The sequence below is a fragment of the Spea bombifrons genome, chromosome 2, assembly GCF_027358695.1.
Source record: "Spea bombifrons isolate aSpeBom1 chromosome 2, aSpeBom1.2.pri, whole genome shotgun sequence".
Lineage (NCBI taxonomy): Eukaryota > Metazoa > Chordata > Amphibia > Anura > Pelobatidae > Spea > Spea bombifrons.
Window position 1 is genome coordinate 70,809,238 of NC_071088.1, and position 21,615 is coordinate 70,830,852.

A 21,615-nucleotide genomic window follows, 5' to 3' on the forward strand; every position below is an offset into this window, starting at 1 on the left:
ATACAAAGGGTTTATTCCTGCATTGAACATAAAAAAATGCTTTTCAGTAAAGACCTGATATTTTAAAAAATATTTTTTAATACTTCTGAGTGCATAAATTAAAACAATAGAGATCACTACAATACAATGCATATTTAAAACAAGCAGAGACAGTGCAAAGCAAAAAATAGACTATCAGGTCTATTAATAATATTAACTCTTCTAAAATCTAAATATATCTTAATTTCCAAAAAATAAACCCCAGCTCATATTATAACATAAATGCGTTTACATGAAACTGCCTCACAAAAGAGTTTGTGTGATTGGTTCCACTCCATATTTACAACTTACAATATATAACACAGATTTAAAAAAACAAGTCACTAAAACGAATGGTCAGTGGTGCAATAAGAGAGAACAGCTGTATAAGAGCCCTGAGTCCAATGGGCACGTTTGCTCTGCGACCTGGGTAACTGGTGGTCTAGTATGAGCTCTGATTTCATTTCTTCTGATCCATGGCAAGAGATTACTCAGAATGGGCCCTAGTAGACGAATGACTGTGTGTGGACATTTAAAGACCTCACGCCTCTGCTTATTTGTTATCAAGGGACCTGGTGGAGCCCGGCTCATGCACCTATTGATTTTTTGGTGCTGCTGACAACTTCTACTATTACTAGTAGACAACCAGGGATTTCAGTCCCTAGACATCTGCAACCCTGTGTAAGTAAGGTTAACACAACATGGGTGGAGACAATCTGCATCTATGGAACACTAGAAGCCCATTGAATGCAAGAACTGTATGTGCATTTATAAATTGTAGAAATATGTCAATTAAAGAGAGTGTAGTACTCGTTTGCATTTGCTCTTAATAATGTCATAAAGGTGTATACTCAAACCAATAGCTGCTACTTTTTTGGGACACCATGTCTATGTCTAAGTTCTCCTTACCCAAAGGTTCCCAGAGGTTCTCTCTGAAAAAAATACAAGTATATCATATACAAAAGAAAGAGCTAGAAATCTACTGGGTTTCACCCAGAGACTCGACTTCTCAGTGGCTCCAGGTGAGTGTACTCCAGGTGTTTGGTCATCTCCACTCCCTGCACAAGCTCTGCTCACTCAATTCTAATGAGGTTATCATCTCTGTATATGGCTAGCCTTGATGCTTATCATGGTTACATCTCTATCCTGTCTCCTATAATGAACGGGAGAGGCAAAGCTTTGGAGGTTCCCAGATGTGCAAATGGGTTTCCTTATTAGCGCAGACCATAGGAGAAATCTCAATTTATTGAAGATCATATAAATAAGCTTTTAATGATCTTATGAGCACAGATATTTGTTTCATTAGCACAGGGTATCTGTTAAATGTGTTGTTACACTTAAGTGAAACATTTAAAAGTGAATATACTTATGCACTGCAGTGAAATACTTAAACCACACAAACTGCACAGTATTGTTTAAAATAGCTGTAGGTTGTCTGCATTTTTTTTTTGTCTGAGAGTGCTCTTCTTGATGTATTCTATTATAAATTACATGATTTCATCCAGTCAATATTCAGAACAGACTAGACATACAGGTAATACTGTGGGATTTAGCCATCTCATTCTAGGGCTTGTTTTGAAGCTAAGGAGAGGAGGTCTAAGGAGGAAACCCTTCTGAAAGAGCCCAGATCAACTGCATTCCTTCATTATCTGTAAACAAAAGACTCATTAACATATTAACACCAGATATATATATATATACTGTAACTGGAGTAGTTTTCAGTTCAATCACTTGTGGGAACCTGTTTTAACTCACTTCCTTAGGGCAATGCATTGTTCAGAGTGAGATGATAATATTACATAGCCAAGTCCTTGAGTAGTTGTTGGGCTTGTTCAAGTGGCCAAATGTCTTTATTTCACTTTCTGGTCTTTTTATGATGCCTGTCACAACAATTAGCATACACTCATTTCTAGACAAATGTTAGAGGAAAAATATTAAATTCAAGACTCTTGTAGCATTAAAAGGTTCATAAATATACGGTTTTGCTCAGAATTAATTTAGTATGGTCTCCAGACAGGGTCATCCATCCTTCCACTTGTGGTCATAGTTGTAGGAGAATTGCTATGGCTGCCATCAGCATCTACTCCATCAGCTTGGTTGGCCAGGTTGTGGTTCATCAAATTGTTCCCAGCTGCCACACTGGTGCAAGAAGATAGCATTCTTGATGGAGAGCGCTCTCCTGCCACCATTGAAAACTGATACGAGCCAGATGATGTACCATAGTATAAATGGTAGGGGGAAGCGTTTGTTTGAAATGGTCCACTTTGGTTTTGAGAGGATCCAGGGTATGGGGGTGGAAGGTAAGTGTGATGAAAACGTGTGGCTGTTGGCATGCCAGTCATGCTAATGCCTCCAATTCCAGTTGTTGTGGGTGAAGCAGTGTATGAAAATGCAGAAGACATGGCTGCAGGGTAATGCATGCGTGCATCTGAAAACCTGGACTCAGTAAGTGATGGAAGAGCAGAGAACGAGCGATCAAACTGTCGTGGATCTGAGAAAGGGCTGAGATCGGTTGCTGAAAATGAAAGAAAATATATTTTCGAGTAAATTCCAATAAATAATGTTTATTCCCACAAGGAACTTAAGAATATCATAATTTTCATGCCACTAATGATACATTCATGCACTTGTGTCACAAAGAGCCGCATGAAATATGCTACAATACCTAACCATATGACTTAATAAATCAGCCTCTTACATTAGATAGCAGAGGTGTTAGTGTTAGACCACTGGAAACAGTCACTGATACAGAACAGACTACCGCATCAAGGTGGGCTGCCAAAACCACATTTCCATACTCGTTAGCACAGGTTGACACAAGGAATACACATTCTGTATTCCTAATGGTGGTTTTCTCAGTGGTATATCATAAGTGAGATACAGGAACGTTCATTCTGAATAGCTTTCATAAGGACAATTACTAGAACCATTTGATTGCCAACCTTAATGACACATTACAATTGAGTTTTTGCAAATGTTGAAATCATATTTGAAAAGTCATCTCATTCATACATTACCAGTTGTGTGTGTATATAAATTTATTGAGTATGTACATAATATTTTGATGTGAAATAAGCCTTTTGTTTAGTAATATAAGTTATGTGACCCAAACTCAGCACTTTTTACCCTGTGGAAGAATTCGCTTTAAAAACACATCAGATACAAAATACCTGCATGACTGTAATCTGAGTCTCTAAATGGTTTCTGTGAAAGTGATTACATAAATAGCTGCATTTGGTAAATAAAATAATTCAACATACTTTCATTTCAAAATACATCAGTACATTGATTATAAATGGTCGCCTCTGTGTAAAAATGTTCAATGTTCATCTTCAAATGTAAGAAGGGCAGATGCAAACACCACTTTGATTCAGAGAATTTAACCCTTGAGTCCTTGTGTATATAGTAAATTCGTGTTTGCTGGGTTAATTATGTGCATCTGCAATGTTTAAAGTAAAGAACTTCTATTGTATAAAAATACCTTCCATGTGTAATTTCGTGGCTCGCTTATATAAATACTATAAATATACTATTATAATGTGCACAGCTATATATATTTTACACATACATTAGTAGTATCGGTTACTAGATTGTGCTTTATTATTTTTTCTTGCAGCGTGTCTGTATTATGTAATCAAAAGCTATAGTCAGTGGGGAGATGTGATAACTTTACTTACATACATATTGTACAGTAATATACATTGTCTTTTACAATACGTACATATAATGTGTATATTTATTTGTATGTGTTTTCTACATGGAAACACGGATGTGCGTGTATAAACATGTATACAATATATAGAAATTCAAATTTTCTGTTCATGTATACTACACAAAATATATTAACTCCTCACTAACTCTGTCTTCTGCACCATAAAGCCTGCTGGTTGGAGTGCTGAACTGCAATCTCCTTTTCTTTGCCAATCAAAATATTTCAAGGAAATGTTTATTTTCTTCTGAAAATCGCACCAGCTGCTGCATCAAGTGAATGAGCCCATTTAGTCATAAGAATTTAGCCATTGTGAGCTTCAGCCCAGGGACCAAGAACTTTCAAATCTAACCTGATCTATCTACGGAAATGTCAATGTTTTGGGTTAGGAACAAGTTATAATGTGGTATGTATATAAATCAGGAGCCACACAGAGGTCAGTCATACTGTCTACGTGCCAGATATATCACTGCTGTGACCTGGTATTTTAATTGTTGATAATTATCTTTACAAATATATTCAAACTGAAGAAGAGAAGAAGAGAAGAAGGAAAACACAATAACTATAACTTATACATATATGTATATATATATAGTAATAAGAGAGGGACAAACACACCATGCTTCCAAGCATCATATTATAAGGCTAATGGAAAAGTGAGAAATTACTTTTTTTTCATATTAACAGGCTGGCAGGCATATGGCAATACCCCTAACAAAACGTTATAGAAAAACAAGGAAAGGGAATTCAAAGTTCTAACGACTATGGAAACAGCAGCCGCCAATGACAGTAAACGATTGTAGAGATAGAGGGCCATAATTCTGCCAGAGTTTTAGAATTATTTTTATAATTAACAACCACTAAAAACTCAGTTCTGCTCATACTGATGAACAGTAATTATACGAGGAAGTGGTAGAAACTGAGCAATCAACATGAAAACAAATGAAATGTTTGTTGACCCCCCCTCTAGTAGGAAGGGGTCAGACTTCTCAGTTATCTGGATTTGTTACCTATTTAAATGAATGATTCTTTGGAGAGCATTAACTTTTTTGGCAGGATGTGTTTGAAAGTTGAAACATGTTTCTTCTCTCACCACTTACCACTGGGTTTCACTTACTAAGGTTATAATAGATAATCTTTATCTCTTATTTGCCTTAATTTTGAATTACATTCTTTATCAAGTGTTGAGTTTATAACTAGTGCAGGAACAAGACTTCTCCCCTACCATGATGACCCTACCATATAGGCAAACATGGAGGCTGAATACAGAGCGGACATGGTAGCTGGTGCTAGATTCTTTCCAATGTTCAGGCAAGGGCACTGGAAACATAGTTTAACTAGAAAGCTATAATCTCTAGGATCAGCTATGCCTGTCTGTCACTAGCTACTGTTGTTCTTTATGGTCACTGTCTCAGTGCTCTACCATGCTGCAATATTACTTACGTAGCAGCTCTTTATTTATGTAAGCCAAGGTATGTAATACATAGCCACAGCACAGGGAGCATGTGTTGGCGCCCTCAGCCAGTTCCTGCTTTGTAGCTGGGTTTAACAAACGTAGTCATACAACATCCACATGTCAATATAACAGCATAAAAATCAAAATGTACAATATATGATTAGAAAATATAGCCATATCAAAAGTAGGGTCTCTCCAGCTACACCTCAAATAATAACTTCTTCCAAATGCAGTCAGCTACACGATTCTTACATATACAGTAATTAAAGGGGAAATTCCAGTTTTCATTTAAAGCATGTCTTTTAATCAGGAAAATATTAGTTATTAGAGTTTTAGGGATATATTCATAACTTCAGCTAGTATAGATCCTCAAAGCTTGAGGGGTTAAATATTTTAATAATGTGAGATGTCGGCAGACTGTTATTGTAACACTGTGTTTATTTTCTGTACCCTTTCAAACCTCTGGAGGAAAAGGAATATTGAAGAATTTAAGTTCTCCCATTCAGCTGGATAGTAACCAAAGCCTGGTCTCGCCTTGTTGTGGTCCCAGAATGCTTTGCTGAATGGCAGAATGGATGGAATTAATTAACATGTTCAATGCCGGTGACAAATGCTAATTCATTACGTATGGCAGGATTGGTAACAAAGTGGTTAAAGATTCAACAATACAATTATACAAAATATATTGATTTTCATATGGTTAATATATTAACTACTGGAAGCTCTCAGGCATGCTGATACAGACAGACACATTTGTGTATATAGTCTAAACATTTAATATTCACCGACTTTCTGGTAATGTCTGGATTTTATATATTTCTACTTTTTACCATCCATCTGTACTTCCAACCCATCTTTGGGGTCTAAGACATTTATTGAGCAAATAATATCCAAGCCCTTGAAACTGAAATCTTTTGTTTTATATATTTATTTCTAACCATGAATTTAGATTCAGGACACTGGAAATTTCCAGCCCTTACTGACACCAGATATCAGTGCTAAAATAACGGCACGCATTGTGTCTGAAGTTGTTAGATTTTTGTGGGTAAGTGGAAATTCCTACGTTTGCTACTAGATGTCAGACACAATTACTGTACAGAGGCTGTATACTGTTCAGCCGTCCTTTATTCAGAAAGAACAAGGATTTGCATGTCTCCACAAAACTTGTCTCATGTAAATACATTTAAAATATTGCATAGCTGGCAGTAATGTTTAAGTGTTATTTTATAAAGACTGGTCTATATTTGAATATCCTGAGTTTCAGGAATGGCTTGGCCAGCTGTCACAGAATGGCAGTCAGTGGAAGAAAAATAAACTTACCTGGGAACTACTGGGCTCTGGCACCTGGAGCCTGCCCTTGTGGGACACAGCAGGACTGCCCACTGACATCAGTAGGCGCTCCCGCTGACGTCAGTGGACATGCCTGCTGACGTCAGGGGCGTTCCCATTGATCGCGGGGAACACCCCCATTTACAGGGGAAAAAGGAGGGCCTGTCCCATGACCTGGATGATTCGTGTGTTGACCTGGAGAATCAGTGTTTCTCCCGAAGTTCTCCAGGTCAAACCCGGAGACTATCCACATATTTTAATAAGGTATAGGAAATCGCACACGTATGAAATAAATATTAGCTAAGTTATAAGAAGAGTACAAAAGAAAAATGAAATATATAACAGATATTTATATATATATATATATATATATATATATATATACCCACCAATCAGCCATAACATTATAACCACCTGCCTAATATTGTGTAGGACCCCCTTTTGCCATCAAAACAGCCCTGACCCATCGAGGCATGGACTCCACCAGACCTCTGAAGGTATGCTGTGGTATCTGGCACCAAGACGTTAGCAGCAGATCCTTTAAGTCCTGTAAGTTGTGAGGTGGTGCAAGTCTTATGCTCACATGTCCATTGTAGGCGCTTTTGGCAGTGGACAGGGGTGAGCATGGGCACCCTGACTGGTCTGCAGCTACATACCCCCATACGCAATAAACTGCGATGCACTGTGTGTTCTGACACCTTTCTATCAGGACCAGCATTAACGCTTCAGTAATTTGAACCACAGTAGCTCGTCTGTTGGATTTGACCACATGGGTCGACCTTCGCCCTCCAATGAGCCTTGGCCGTCCATGACCCTGTCGCCGGTTCATTGCTTTTCTTTCCTCGGTGCTGACCAGGAACACCCCAGAAAAATGGGGTGTTCCTGGTGCTGACCAGTGCAGACCAGGAACACCCCAGAAAAGCTGCAGTTTTAAAGATGCCTTGACCTGTCGTCTAGCCATCACAATTTGGCCCTTGTCAAAGTCATTCAGACTTTCCCTACTTCTAACATATCAACTTTGAGGACAAAATTAATTTTCTGCCTAATATATCCCACCCACTGACAGGTTCCATGATAATAAGATTAACTTCACCTGTCATAATGTTATGGCTAACCTGTATATATATATATATATATATATATATATATATATATATATATATCAGAAAATGCCCTAAGTATTTGGTACTGGATTAACGCTATTGCAGAAAATCTCTACAAATTGTATTCAAGCATCTTTTAGGGTTTACATAGACTACTTAGGTAGGACAGGACAAAAAACACAGATATATTACCATACCAAATATCTTCGTCCATAACTACAGTGTTGAATCTTTTAGATGGTTAACATTAATGTACAATAAATAAATGTCTATTCGGATCATTTATGTGAACTACAAGTGAACAGTTGCTCCTCAGGGGAACAACCTATCAATATAATAAATTGATGATGCCATTTTGATTTTTCAAGTAATGTAATACATATCAAGGGCATTATGGAAAACATTTATCAAACTACAGTATTTGCTGCCGCTCTAACGATGACCACATTTTTAGACTATCTACACGCATTCACGTGCTTAGTTTTCCAGTGATAATGTTGGCTTTGTAATGAAAACTCAGTAGTATTCTATTGATTACATGCCAAATAACTTTTGCTTAGGGGTATTTCCCATGAAGATGAAAAAAACCCTTTGTTTATAATTACAAACTGCTGTTAATGTCTCAACTGATAGAGTAACAAAAAGTTATTTTTAGTCAGTGTGGAAATGCTGGAACGGGGGGTTTGGTGACTGAAATGGGGCACGGTGTTATCTGACTGGGTAAAATTTGGCTGGTATCAAAACTTCCCTTTCAGTTTAGAACTATTTGTGTGGTGATAAGTTTTCTCATTGATTCATGAAGTAATGCATTTCCTGATAAAATATTCTGGTGCATGATTATTTCAATTCAATTTACACAACAAAATGTTTCAATAATAAAGATTATGCATTTGACTCTGGACAACATGCTTCACGTACTTCCTCTCACTTTATTCACATGTTCTTTCCTTACCTTGTATTTGAGTCTGAGTCTGGTTGCTGAAGTGGTTTGGGTTTGTTAGAGTGGGCCGAGGATTCGGGTTAGACTGGACCCTGAGAGTTTGTCGGCGCATAAGCTCCAGTTCACCAAACCGGTCAGGGAAGACTTTGCTTTGCTCTTCAAGCTTTTGGCGGTGCCCTGGAACTCACAGAAGACCCATAGATTAATATGAATATATACCTTGTGAATATGTATTGCTAATAGCTGAATGAATTATTGCAAAGGGCTCAAAACCTATTCATTATAATGGAGACTTCAATAAGCTCAAGTAGTAAGAGAAATAGTGCCACAGTAACAAATATGGAAATGTTTAAGAGGGGACATTAGTTCCACCAGAGATAGCAAAATGGTATACTGACAATGCCAAGCCATCAACCTCTGCATAACTGTTCGGTGTATGTTTTATAATTGTAGAAATTAGGTAATTCTGGACATACTGTAACAGAGTAAATGCAATATAGAGTCATTTTATATAGTTTAGTCCATAGTATTTTATTATCTGCTACTATTTGCTGTATGTCCTCTTCTGTCTTGTGCAATATTATGAATTAAAAAAAAGTGTATATGCATGGGAACAATGACACAAAATCAGAATGACTTCTTTATGGTTTCTCTATTTCCCTAAATTGAAAGCATTTCGATGTCTAAAATTAGAACAGTTACATAACTGGATTATCAAATGTATTGTAGTCACAGTGCATCTGGTATGCATATGGGAACAAATCATAATTCTGATGGTGCTCATGGTAAACTGAGTTTATATTAAGATTAAGATCATCTACTCTTCTTACACTAAAGACACAACAACATGCACATATAACAGAATCTTCTTAAACTTGGCAACTGGCACCCAAGGGCTTAAAGGGACACTTATGGAAAAAAAAGTGTTATGTGTGTGCACACTAGGAATTATAAAACAGAGTAACACTGGTTGATGTAGCAAAAATGTTTTTTTTGTATGTGCTTACATTATGCTGTCACATTGTGCATATACTTTACAATTATTAAGGTCAAAATATACTGGAGTGAAAACAAGGGATAGCCTGGGTTTATGTCTTAGCTCTTGCATTTATGTCAATGCTGATGTCACAGTGAAATCCTGCATTATTTAGAAGTCTCATTGAGTTCTATCATGACCTCATTAAATCTTTTAACTTTTTTAGATGCTGATCTAAGACAGGGCCAAAAGGCAGGAATTCACTCTGCTCTTGTCCAAATGGTTCCCTTGGGATCAAATCAGTAGTACCATCGTCTCTCACTCCATTTCATGTCGAGAGAATAACGACCTCAGAAGTGCCAAGTGATAAGACGTATTGAATTGAATCATTTTAGATGAATTACATGCCCTGCATCAACCTTATTTGCATTTATAATAAAGCTACAAGAGAATTATCAATTCTTCTTCAAAGCACATATGAACATGGACGTGGTTCAAACCAAGTTGGCAGGAACCACGGAACTTAATCCAGAGACCCAGACCATGGCAGACCATGTACCTTCTGGTCTCGCCACCAAGAGGCTCTGCTGTCCCTGAGATATCTGTCTCCCCGATCTCCCTGTCCAGGTGTCACTTGTTCCTGACATACCTGTGGCCTGTCAGGGAATCATCTGCCTTTATATAACAGCGGTGCTCCCAGGCTCCCTTGCTGGAGTAGTGTACTTCCTTACCCCTGCAGTTCTGTCAGTATCTTGCTTGTTTGGTGTATTTTAGGCTTGACCCCTGGAGTCTGACTACGTTCCTGTGTTTGCTCTTTGTACCTCATCTGATTGGGATTATCTGAATTTTGACCTTTGCTTGGATTGTGATTATTTTCTCGATTATCCTTTGGTCCCGTGCAATTCCATCTGTGTAAGACCTTGGTTTACCTGACCTTGTTTGCCAGTCCCCTAGTCTGTGTGCTGCCATCTGCCAGTCCCCCCATACTCACTCTGCTGCCATCTGCTAATCCCCAAGACTCACTCTACAGCTGTCTGCCAGTCTCCTTAGACTCAATCCGCTGTCAGCCTCCTATCCTCTGCAAGTTCCCCACTCTAGGCATGCTGATGGCTCATAAGAAGAAGGCCAAGGCTGTAGCAAACAGCCATCTGCAAGCAGTCACTTCTACACATGCCTACACCCATCCTAAGCCTGAACCTGTCCTGCACAGAGAACCGTCATATCAGGACTCTTCCTACTCTATTCTATACTCTTGGACAAAACTATTTATAGAAACCTTTGTGACCCACAGGTATATAGATGGAGTTCCTTTCCTGGAAACTGTTTTTTCCAGAAACCAGAAGATATCCTAGTTAAAATTACTTCACATACCATTTTTTTAAAAAAATAATGATCTCTATTGAAATATATCCCTGAAAAAAAATGTTTTGTGTTGCTTGATATAAAAGCCTCACTGTTTACATTATATAAGTAGTAAAAATTATTAGGTTACAATACAATACTAAATCAATATCAGGACATTGTTCACGTGGCATGAGTGACAGGAAAGTCAATAAAGCAGAAAATGAAGCGTGAATTTTGGTTTATGTTCCTGGAATTACAAGGGTGAAATTCTGTATTGCACAAGAAATCTGAGATGGTATAGGCTGGTTTTGTACTTGAAAGCTTCTAAGTAACAATGTCTGATTAAAAAGAGCTTATCGCAAGTCCTACTTTTTAGTATACTATTTTTGGAGAATCAACAAACTGCATTAAGGCTTCTGCATTATGGCTTCTGTAGTATGTCTTTCCTGTGGTACTTTTCTGTAAAGAATAATGCTATAGGTTCTTAGTCAGCTTCATCGCCTACAGACAGATCATTATTCCCACCTTTGAAGTGGGAAAACTTATGACAAGAGGGTGAAATGAGTTGGTCACACCAAATTATTTTTCTCATGGATGCTACAGTGGAAACATTTCCCTCCAGCAAATGGACCATTTACACCAACTAAGAATAAGCCTCCATAAAGGAGAAAATGTAAATAACGTTATTTAGCAAAACAGTCAATACACATTGTATTTAATTCATGATGTAAGGCAATTCCAGAACTGAGATTTTATCTATACTGTTTTATATTACAATATCCCAATCATAATTTTTGAAGAGTAGCTCTTAAGGGGATAGATTACTTCCTCTGACAGCTCCACTAAGGAAGTGTGCAAAATGGACAACATGAAAAGGGACCATGCAGCTATCATGTGCATATGATGGCTGGAGTGTCCATTTAAATTGTAGTTATTAGTGGTATTGCGAGCTACAATCTTCTCCCAATCAGTTGCTAAACTTCTTTCCCATTCGATCCCATTCAATTATGCGTTATGAAGGCCCATCTCTGGCTAATTTCTTTTAAAAGGGGGGCTAAGCTGGCCTTGTATAATACATAGTTCAGTCTGTGATTTCAAGAAATCTCACTAATTTAAATACGTTCTATACAACGCTTAACTAAGCCCTGCTTTTCAGCAGAAGCTCACTGACTTTGGCCCTCCATAATATATTGTGGCGTCAGTGTCGCTTCCACTTTACTGAATGAATTCCTAGGAACCAATGACTATATTGCTTGTGTTGAGGTTAGAATATGCTAAAACATTTGTTATTGAGCTCTGAGGACCGCAGCTGGGAACCACTACTATATATGTGATGTAGGACGGCATTTTAATGTAAACAAAGAGGTGGGTATTTCTTTCATTAGCATTTACTAGTTTGTGCAAAAAATCATTCCCCTCATATATACATGTGGAGTAATGAGCTATTCTACATGACCACATACAGAATAACAAAGATTTAGTTAAAACAACAGTATAATATTTTTTTAGGTCAAAACAACGTTGCCCAGTTTGCTGGGAGAGCTTTAGTGAAATAATGTGAAGGTAAACTTTTCTGATGTTAAGGCACATCCAATGAATGAATTAAAAAAAACCAAAAAACCTTAAATGGTTGCACAGTCAGCAAACCCGAGCTTCCTTTTTTCGTTATGCTAATTTAAGTCTAGAACACAGATTGTCACAAGAATGTCTCAATTAAATTCAACAAGGAGCCAGTTAAGTGCAGTCCCCCAATGTTCGGCAGATTACTGCTCTGGACTTTGGTGGTAAAACATCTCAGGTCTCTTTGTACAACATCATGTATTATGATGGTGCTATAAAAATCAATAATAATAATAATAATTTATTAAAACATGATGTTGAAGAATTGAAACCATACTTTGTAAATAATAGTTAATGTCTCTAGCAGATTTTTTTAGGAAAAATATGAAAACAGAATAAAAACTAAAATTGGTAATTTTATCTTCACATAAGGTTTGCTCAAACATGTTTTTGTAAAGTATATAATAACCATTTTTGACAGGCAATGAACACTGGATTGATATGAATACAAGGATACAAAAAAATGAAAATGTTTTTCCAAGTAAGAGTCTGCTTTTTAAACCATAAAGGGCTGCCTGTTAACAGAGGGCAAATTGACATTTAACCAGGGCCAAGCAAATCTTAAGGGTTCATGATTTCCTACAATGGTCGCCTAAGTGACCTTTCAAACTGTACTCTATAAACACTCCAGAGGGTACAAGACAAATTGTGAGAAAAGAATGGTCTACACATTAGTGAGTCCAAGCAATTTGAAGCTGAGTTCAATTAATAAAACAGGGCTCCTAAATTATTTTGTATTGTAAGCATTCACCGTATTTAAATGTACATTTATGTATGTAGTGGCACCATATGAAAGAGGTTTATCAACGACAACATAATAATTTAAGATTAGCCAGAGGACATGATACAGTCATGTATGAACAAGGGATCAGTCCCTTCTCTGATGAAGCCAAAGAGAACAAACACAATTATGCATTGCGAAATTAGGGTTAATCTTTATTCCTCAAATTCATTCAAGACTAGAATATGGAGGTGACTGTTATTTCTCTTTTTGTCAGTGTATAACACTGAAAAGTGAATACCCGAAGCTTTAACGTACTGTAGTTTTTATGGAAGTCCACATTAATCTATAATAATATGTAAGATGCTAGAAGACATTTTTTAAAACCAATGTGTTTTATTTAGGTCCTTAAATTCCCACATAGTTTTCTTTGACGACTTCTAATTTCTCAAGCTGTTTGGCAAAGATAATATTTTAAGATTCAGAAAGCCAGTCATTCCAAATGAAGACCAGCAATTCAATTTTCTTTTCACAGGAAATTCACATTTTTTATTTCTTCCTGTTTGCTCAAGTATGTCAACACTTTATACCAATATGTGAAAACATATTTTCATATTCTTATTTTTCCATCAATGTGACTGTGTGTGGCTTCACAAATTTAAAACCTTTAAAAAAAAGGTGCGTTTATGACATTAAATGTCTAAATGTTACGCCTGTAAATAATTATCAAGTCTAATTATTTTAATTCAAAAAGTTTTTACATTGAAATATAAGTAAGATATACTGCGCATTTTTCTCTATTCATAACATGAAACCATAAGCCTAACCTCATTTTCTACTGTGTTTATTTTATTAACCCTTTGTATACCAGAGTGGACATTTACTGAAAGCTCTCTTGACGGCAAAATAAAAATATTGTTTTACATTTCTTAACCCAATAATAAAGTAATAATCATTTTTAAGCAAAGGCAAACAATATTTTTCTAGTGCCCTATTTGAACAATATTTCGATGTTCCATACATGTTTTAATATAGATTTCGCTTTGTATAAAATATTTCGATACAGTGTATCATTTGCTGTATGTATTGTTTGTGTTTAGTTAATTTTTCAGTAAATTAAAGAAAAGCTCTGTGTATTCTAATACATTCCTAAAGAATATTTTAGACAATTTTTGTTGATTCTTTATAAACATTTCAGAAGATATACATTGTATGTGACATCTATGCTAACATGAATAAAAAGATGTTTGTTATAAATGGGGTTATTCCCTAAAGCAAGAGAATGTTTCAGGTTCAACTCACCGACCTAACTACAACACTCCAATCAACTCTCCTGTAAACTTCCACCAACTTAGTTTGGTGAGATTATACAGCTAACATGCAGCTGCTATTTAGCTAACATGCACATACAAAATGTTTTATAACCCAAGGACAAATTTAGTATATGGTATTATTAAATACACAAACTTTTCTCATGTCAGTGTCCCTTTAAGTTGTAGGTCTGAGATATTATGGAAAATATGGAAAAGCCATTTCTAAAAACGAAAAAAAAACTGGTACAGAAAGCACAAAAAAGCAGAGAGCAATACACTTACTACTATTGATGTTTTTTCTTTTAGAAATAAAAAAACCTCTCTTTATTCTAAGATTTTTCCAGGTTTCTCGAAAAAGGATAAAAGCCTAGTTGCACAGCTGAGACTACAAAGAAGTATTGCTAGAAAAATTGTAAAACTTACTTCTAGGTTCTCGTGGTCCATCTACCGTGACTTTGATGGCTCTGTGGTACGTAGCGACTTGCGTTGGGCTTGTGAAAACTGTAATTGTCAACGTAAAACTTTTGCCTGAGAAGTAAGAAAGATCAAATCTATTAGTCTTTTTCCCAATATCTATCTATAACTTTAATTCAAGGCCATCATAACAAAAACCCTGTATGGTAACAAATTGTAATATACATCCAATAAATATGTTCGTACAGAATCATGGTATTGGACTGTTGCCAACGTCCATGTTCGTTTCATCTACGCATGCGCTGAGGCTTATTATATTATTAATCACCCCTGTGCATTTGACCAACAGAACAGAGCTGATGGAGGTTGTACCAATATTTTGTACAGAGATCTTTGAGTATGGACTTAGGATCAAATGTCTTTCACAACACACACATTTTAGGGCAGCACCACAAAAAATATAAAATTAAATTGTGTTCGAGTTTTGGGATAGTGGCCAATTTGAGATAGAAAGGTGCTAACAGTGTACCCCATTGCCATAATTAGCAGTGTATTCTGGTCTAAGCTACCTATACCTAGGACAGCAAGTTTGGGGAAAAGCAGACCCTGCCTCGCTTTACCATGGCAAGATCACAATATTGTGTAATTGGGCTTCCTAGTAGGCCACACCTTGATTGACTGGGTAGATAAGAGGCATTCCTTGTAACTGGCTTATTGCAGTGGATAGCTTGTTGGTTAGCATAGTCCTTCATACTATTTCTTCCTCATACTGTGCAGCCTTCAGAGGTAAAATACTGGTACGTAGCCAGAGAAACAGGAGCCCCCTCCACAAAAGTGGTCTGGTGGGTCTATTGGGATGGGTTAAAGTAGCTGATTTCGCCAGGCCTAGGGTAAAGCTTCTCATAAACAGATCACTGGTCATAATATTGCAGCAAATTTATGTTTTTTGACTTTTAAAAGAACAGGAACTTGCATCAACGAAATGCACTGTACTTCAAGGAACCAGACTTGTAATTGTACAGCTTTCCGGTTTGAAAATTTGTTTTGAAAGCATGAAAAAAATCTAACAGCATAATTAAGTGCAGGAATAGAAGCTTAATTCATAAAAGGAGACATTTTCCATTTGTCAATATGCAAATGTATCCAAAAAAAAGAAAATATGCATCTCTGAGAAAACAAGCAAGACAATAGAAATTTTAAAAAATATTAAAGATTCTTTTACAAACATAATAATTAAACAGTGAGCAGCTATAAACAAAAATATCTAGCTAGCAATTTGAAATCAGTGTTATACTATAGATTGTGGTAGAATATTTAAAAAAAAACTTTTTTCTGTAAATCATAAAAAACATAATTGTTGCTAATATTGGGAACAGTTACTCCCCATGTTGATATTGACCAACACATCTGAGTATAAGTTTAAAGTGACACTAAACTTTAAACTGCAAGGATCCAACCGCGCATCTTGTGCTCAGCCGGCTCCCATGCACACACCGGCTTATGCACTGAAGACCAGGAGCAAGACAGCAGGTAGAAGTGGCCAGCAGCAGGTTTTTCTTCTATACCGTTAAGGAAGTTATTCTGTGATTGTTACTTTTGGCGTTTGGGTTTGGGTAATCCTTTTTTAAGACTTACGACAAATAGTTTGATACCATAATAATATTTCCTGCTGTTCCTTTAAATTATATTAGTTCTTCCTATCTTCCCCTTGCTCTGCATAGTGTTTCTACATGAAAACTCGTCAGTATGAGTAGCTAGTATAACGAAGCAGTGTTAAATGAGGAGTTATGATACAACATCCAATACGTTTCTATGGTTATTGTGAAACTTATAGCATATGGAAGTAAGTTTTCAAAATTTCACCTGATGAATGTTGAGCATGATCAGTGTAGCACATGAAAAGGCACAGAGATACATAATTCTATAGCAGTGTTCTTGCACAGAAGGCCATAAATGTACGCTACAAGTCACAGTTTATAAACACCCTGGATGTTAAGCGTGTCCAACTCCTCACATGAGCACAGGTGATGGCAGTAACTTCTGTAAAGTGCTAATGGTCAGGTAGAGACGACTGCATAGGATACAATATCTTTAGGAAGATCCTGGCTACCAAGAGACTATTATTAAATTCAAGTATTGTCTTCAAAAAAGACATATGTTCAGGTGCGTCAAGTATAAAGTGGATCTGTTGCCTTCCTAGTTTTTAATACAACTAAATGAATCCATTAAAACTGTAGCTTGTGCTTTCTGTTTGGCCGTCAGTGCAATTGTGGAGAAATTTAGTTTAAAGGTTCGTCTGATCGAAGCTGAGAGCAGCAGCAGGCTGCGGCAGGGCAAGCATTATCTAATCAATTTCCTGACCAGGCTTGGCCTGACTGTCGGGCAAAAGCCCTGTGTTCATTGTACCTACCATTATCTCAGGTGATTTAAAAATTCTATATATTCAACTAACAAACTACCTTCGCCGATTAAAGAATTTTACCTACCCCTTCCACTTCTCCCAACAAATCGTAGGTCATTGAATCGAGCCACTTGATTCTTCATAACAGCTGAGGCATTGCGAAGCTCAGCTGAATAGTTTTCATCATTGCCAGCCATGACAGTGACCACTGTGCCATCAGGAACATCTCCTAAAGCTACAACCTGGAGATAAACATGATACAATCAATGTATTGTGGCCATTTTTAAAGTGCGTTGAATCGGATTCCCTTCTATGCGATGAAGGAACATTGCATAAAGAACCTAAAACAGGAAACAATGTAAGGATTCCTTTAGGACTACATACAGTTTAATGTAGACAGAAAAACTATTGCATTGTCTACATACATTAGTATAATGAATTTTAAATCTCAACATTCCATGTGCCTATAAGAGAAATGACTTGGCCACCCTGTAACCCTCTGAATGTATTTATATCAACTTTATAAATAAAATATTTTTTTTTTGTTACTAATAGCATAATCTGCCTAAGTCTTGACTTCTGTCTTTAATTAAACTGATTACTTATTTGTACTCTTTCTTTTCCTATTCCTATTTATATAGTTTTCCTCTTATATTTTTACTTATGTATTATGAGTAATCCTTAATTGTGTTTTCCATCTTCCTTTTAGAAATCACTCTCCCCCCCTTGAACGTTTCGTCTTTGTTTCTTTATAAAAGATGCGCTAATAACAGCATTATTTAGCGTACCTGGGATAAATTTAACAGTAGTAGTTGGCCACCAATTTTCTTACTAAATATTACAGAAAAATGTAAATGAAAAACGGTGATAATCTTTATCTCTTAATTTGATCTGTCCCCTTAATGCATTATTAAATTAACAAAACTTGGAAGAAAAAGCCATATTAACACAGTTAAGAAAGTTGTCTTCTGTGCCATTACTAAGTTCCTACTTAACTTTGATTGCTTCTGCATATATATATATATATATATATATATATATATATATATATGTTTATATGACATCTGCAGCTATAACTCCTACACATTATGTAACTGTAGAATGAATTATTTGCATCTTGTCCTAGAGTATTTTGTCATAATCTAACGTCACATCATACAGAAAATATTATGACCACAATATGTTCTTTTCTTTTTTACATGTAGCTTGTTAAATGCCATTTGTAAGATGTTGCGTCGTAGCATGAATGAAAATAATAATGGTATAATATAAGCCTAACGTATATTAAATATAAAAACATTGTATGTGCCATATGTAATTAACAGTATGTGCACATGTAATATGTACCAGAACATATAAATATATTTGTTGTGAAAATTCTATAAATTTAACTTAGTAAATAGTTTGTACAGCTGGTATAAAATAGAACTTAATCTAAACCGCTAATATAATATACCGGTATGTCTGAAAGGATAAACTGTACCAATAAATACGTTTTTTTTTTAAGTATTCAAAATGTTACATTATTTACATTAGTTCTTGATAATCAAAACATCTGAAAGGACTATATAATTTATTACACATTCCAAAATTAAGAACGGATATACATTATTAGATATATTTTATAATGGCAAAATAATCATCCCAGGTATTCTGCATATAATGCAGAACGTCTACCTGTGTTGCAGTTCAATAATAAAATTGTGATGCCAGATATAGTTAAAATTATAATTGAAAGGGCTCATTGTTAAGACTGACACTGATATTACTCTACTTTGAAGTGTGGTATGATTTTTTAGAACTCTCCCTAGCTTCTGACCTCAGATCTGCGAGTTTAACAAACTACATGTGTTAATAGACATTTTTGGTTTGTAATTCTTTATTTATATATAAGTCACTTATTCTCACCTGCATAATAAAGATAGAAACAACAAAGATGCCTATATATATATATATTTTAGAATATGATAAAATATGGTTAACCGCCTGTTGAAAATGCTGCATAATCTACTAATGTTTTGTAAATATTTATAATTATAATAGTGATACAATAATTAGCTTATTTTGAATTTTTGATACATTTAAGATAAGGTTATTTTGGTTTGGATGGGTGGTAAGGACCGAAATTACACCCACTTTCCTGAAATACTGAATATTTGGTGGTGAAAGATTTATGGTTTAAATCTATTCTTTTTCTGATGAATGCACATGGTAATTTTAGGAAGGGAAGGAGGAGTGACCTTGGTGGTTAAGCTACTGGTCTCTGAAGTGGTATACCAAATATACCAAAACCATATAATCATACCAACTAACTGGCTATGTTGCATTCTTTATTATATTTTGATAAACAGTTTAGAATTTCATGTATTTGCTTTTTGAAATAATTATTTAACTACATGTGTTAACTATATCAATTGAATAATCTGGATTCTAATTTAGAGGCATGTTATAATTCGGGATTTTTGCCGTTAGTGAAGATGCTAAAATATTGCTATTGTAATTGCAAAAATGCTGTTTTTTTATGCCAATTCGTGACTGTAATAAAATAATCATCTCATAGAATTACATTTAAGTTTGTCTTGTCATTTAAAAACATTTTTCCAATATAACAGAAATGGTGATGCATTACAGTTATTTTAAGGCTGTGTTATATATGTGTTAAATGGGCAGTACAATCTGTCTGTTCATAATCAATTCTATTTGCCTAATATCCATACGTATCTAGAAAGTGACTTCTTCAACCACTTTCACCAAACCCCATCCCAGCTTACCTTGAAGGCAACGGGAAGGGTTTTGTTGCACCTCCAGTGAGAAGGCAGGACAGAGCACAAGAAGTTCGGGCTGTCAGTCCTGACCAGTTCTCCTGCGTGATCTGCTAGAACATCCACCACTGTCCGGATCTCTGACCTTGCCCTGCCCGAGCCAGAGGAGCTGATGGTCCCATTGCTGTCTCCCATCTTTCCGCAGGAGAATGATGTTGACGGTGGGGTGAAGCGCCTGCTGGTGCTGGGGTCTACGGGAATACGCATTACAACAGTAGACGGGTTAGTGAAGAAGAAGCCTCCGGGGGTCGGGTCTATAAGGGGACAAGGGACAGGCTTTCTATGAACTTAGCACTGGTTGAACTTCTTCTCAAGTCCTATCAAAAGCAACGAAAGCAAGCGATGAGCAGTTCTCCGTGCAGAGGCTTTTCTCAATGTGCTCAGTTTATCACTAATCTGTTCTCAAAAAAACAGTCGTGCGAAAGATCAGAGGCTCAGGAAGTTACTGTCTGCTATGAGAATTGCAGGGGTGGTGGAGAAGGGTGGGGGTTGAGCGCATGAGAAGAAGAAACTGCGTCCTATGTTGTCTTCTGAGGTTTCTGCACCCTTCTCAACACCAAGAACGAGAGAGAAAACCACATACATACGACACGGTTTAAAAAGTTCACACCACTGTGTAGATGGCAGGAACTCAGGATCCTGAGACCTTTCAATTGCACATAGCACAGTCTTTTGCAAATGAGACAGCAGTGCAGTGGTTCCTGTTGGTGCACACAACCAGCTGCTCCCTTGAGTCAATGGATTCTAGAATCAGATCTGGTTATGTTGAAGGCAAGCGACCAGGCAATATGTTTTTCAAACACATCCAAGTAAAACAAAGATCTGCATTCACTAAATACTATCCCCTACAAACAATCAGATACACTACTGCAGCTAGAAAGTAGGAGAAGTTTCCACACATCTGCATTTATCTTCGTGCTGTTCGCTGGAGTTGCTGTGTCAGCTTAAAATCGTCAAAAGGGAGTGGAGCTGGTTGGGTTTTTTTTGCATCTGTCCTGTAAAGTTATGGGCAATCCAAGAGATGTGTTCTAGCTCAAGGTCCTCAGCAGTTAAGTAACCCACAGGAGAACCGGTGCCACCAATGTCTGCTACAAAACTCTACTACTGATATCCCTCTGATAGATCTTGTGATGGAAGATGAAGACGTTCCAGAGGCTTGAAGCCTACTGTACAAGCTATGAGAAAAGTGCAAGGACAAGCACTGTCACACACACTATTTACACTACAGCTGTCACTGGGAGGGGGCGGATAAGGGTGTGTGATTGGCACATGCGATGTCCAATCCTCACTCGCTTCCCTAATTTACAGTCCAATAGCTATAAGGGGGGGGGGGGTAAGGGTGTCTGATAGCCCCCACCCCTACCATTGGCAACCCTGAACCACTTGCAGATCATATTGGTGGTCAGCAGCATCCAGTAATTATCTACCACAGTTAATCACAAACCCAAC

At 36.7% G+C, this 21,615-nt stretch overlaps 1 protein-coding gene across 1 annotated transcript; it reads right to left on the bottom strand.

Moving 5' to 3' along the window:
• Positions 1 to 1,467: 1,467 nt before the first annotated feature.
• Positions 1,468 to 21,381, bottom strand: RUNX3 (RUNX family transcription factor 3). The gene is made up of 5 exons (XM_053454712.1): positions 20,116 to 21,381; positions 17,430 to 17,586; positions 14,953 to 15,057; positions 8,568 to 8,732; positions 1,468 to 2,533 (listed from the first exon to the last, which is right to left on the bottom strand). Exons 1-5 carry the CDS (start codon positions 20,371 to 20,373, stop codon positions 2,016 to 2,018), a joined length of 1,203 nt encoding a protein of 400 aa, XP_053310687.1. The 5' UTR covers positions 20,374 to 21,381; the 3' UTR covers positions 1,468 to 2,015.
• Positions 21,382 to 21,615: the final 234 nt, after the last annotated feature.

What these genes read in the sequence shown, in the direction of transcription:
- RUNX3 (XM_053454712.1), bottom strand. Translation starts at nt 20,373, where the DNA reads ATGCGTATTCCCGTAGACCCCAGCACCAGCAGGCGCTTCACCCCACCG. An exon ending in CCCTTCCCGTTGCCTTCAAG is followed by an intron (nt 17,587 to 20,115) that starts GTAAGCTGGGAT and finishes GTTTATCTCCAG; the next exon opens with GTTGTAGCTTTAGGAGATGT. An exon ending in GACTCAGACTCAAATACAAG is followed by an intron (nt 2,534 to 8,567) that starts GTAAGGAAAGAA and finishes TTTCATTTTCAG; the next exon opens with CAACCGATCTCAGCCCTTTC.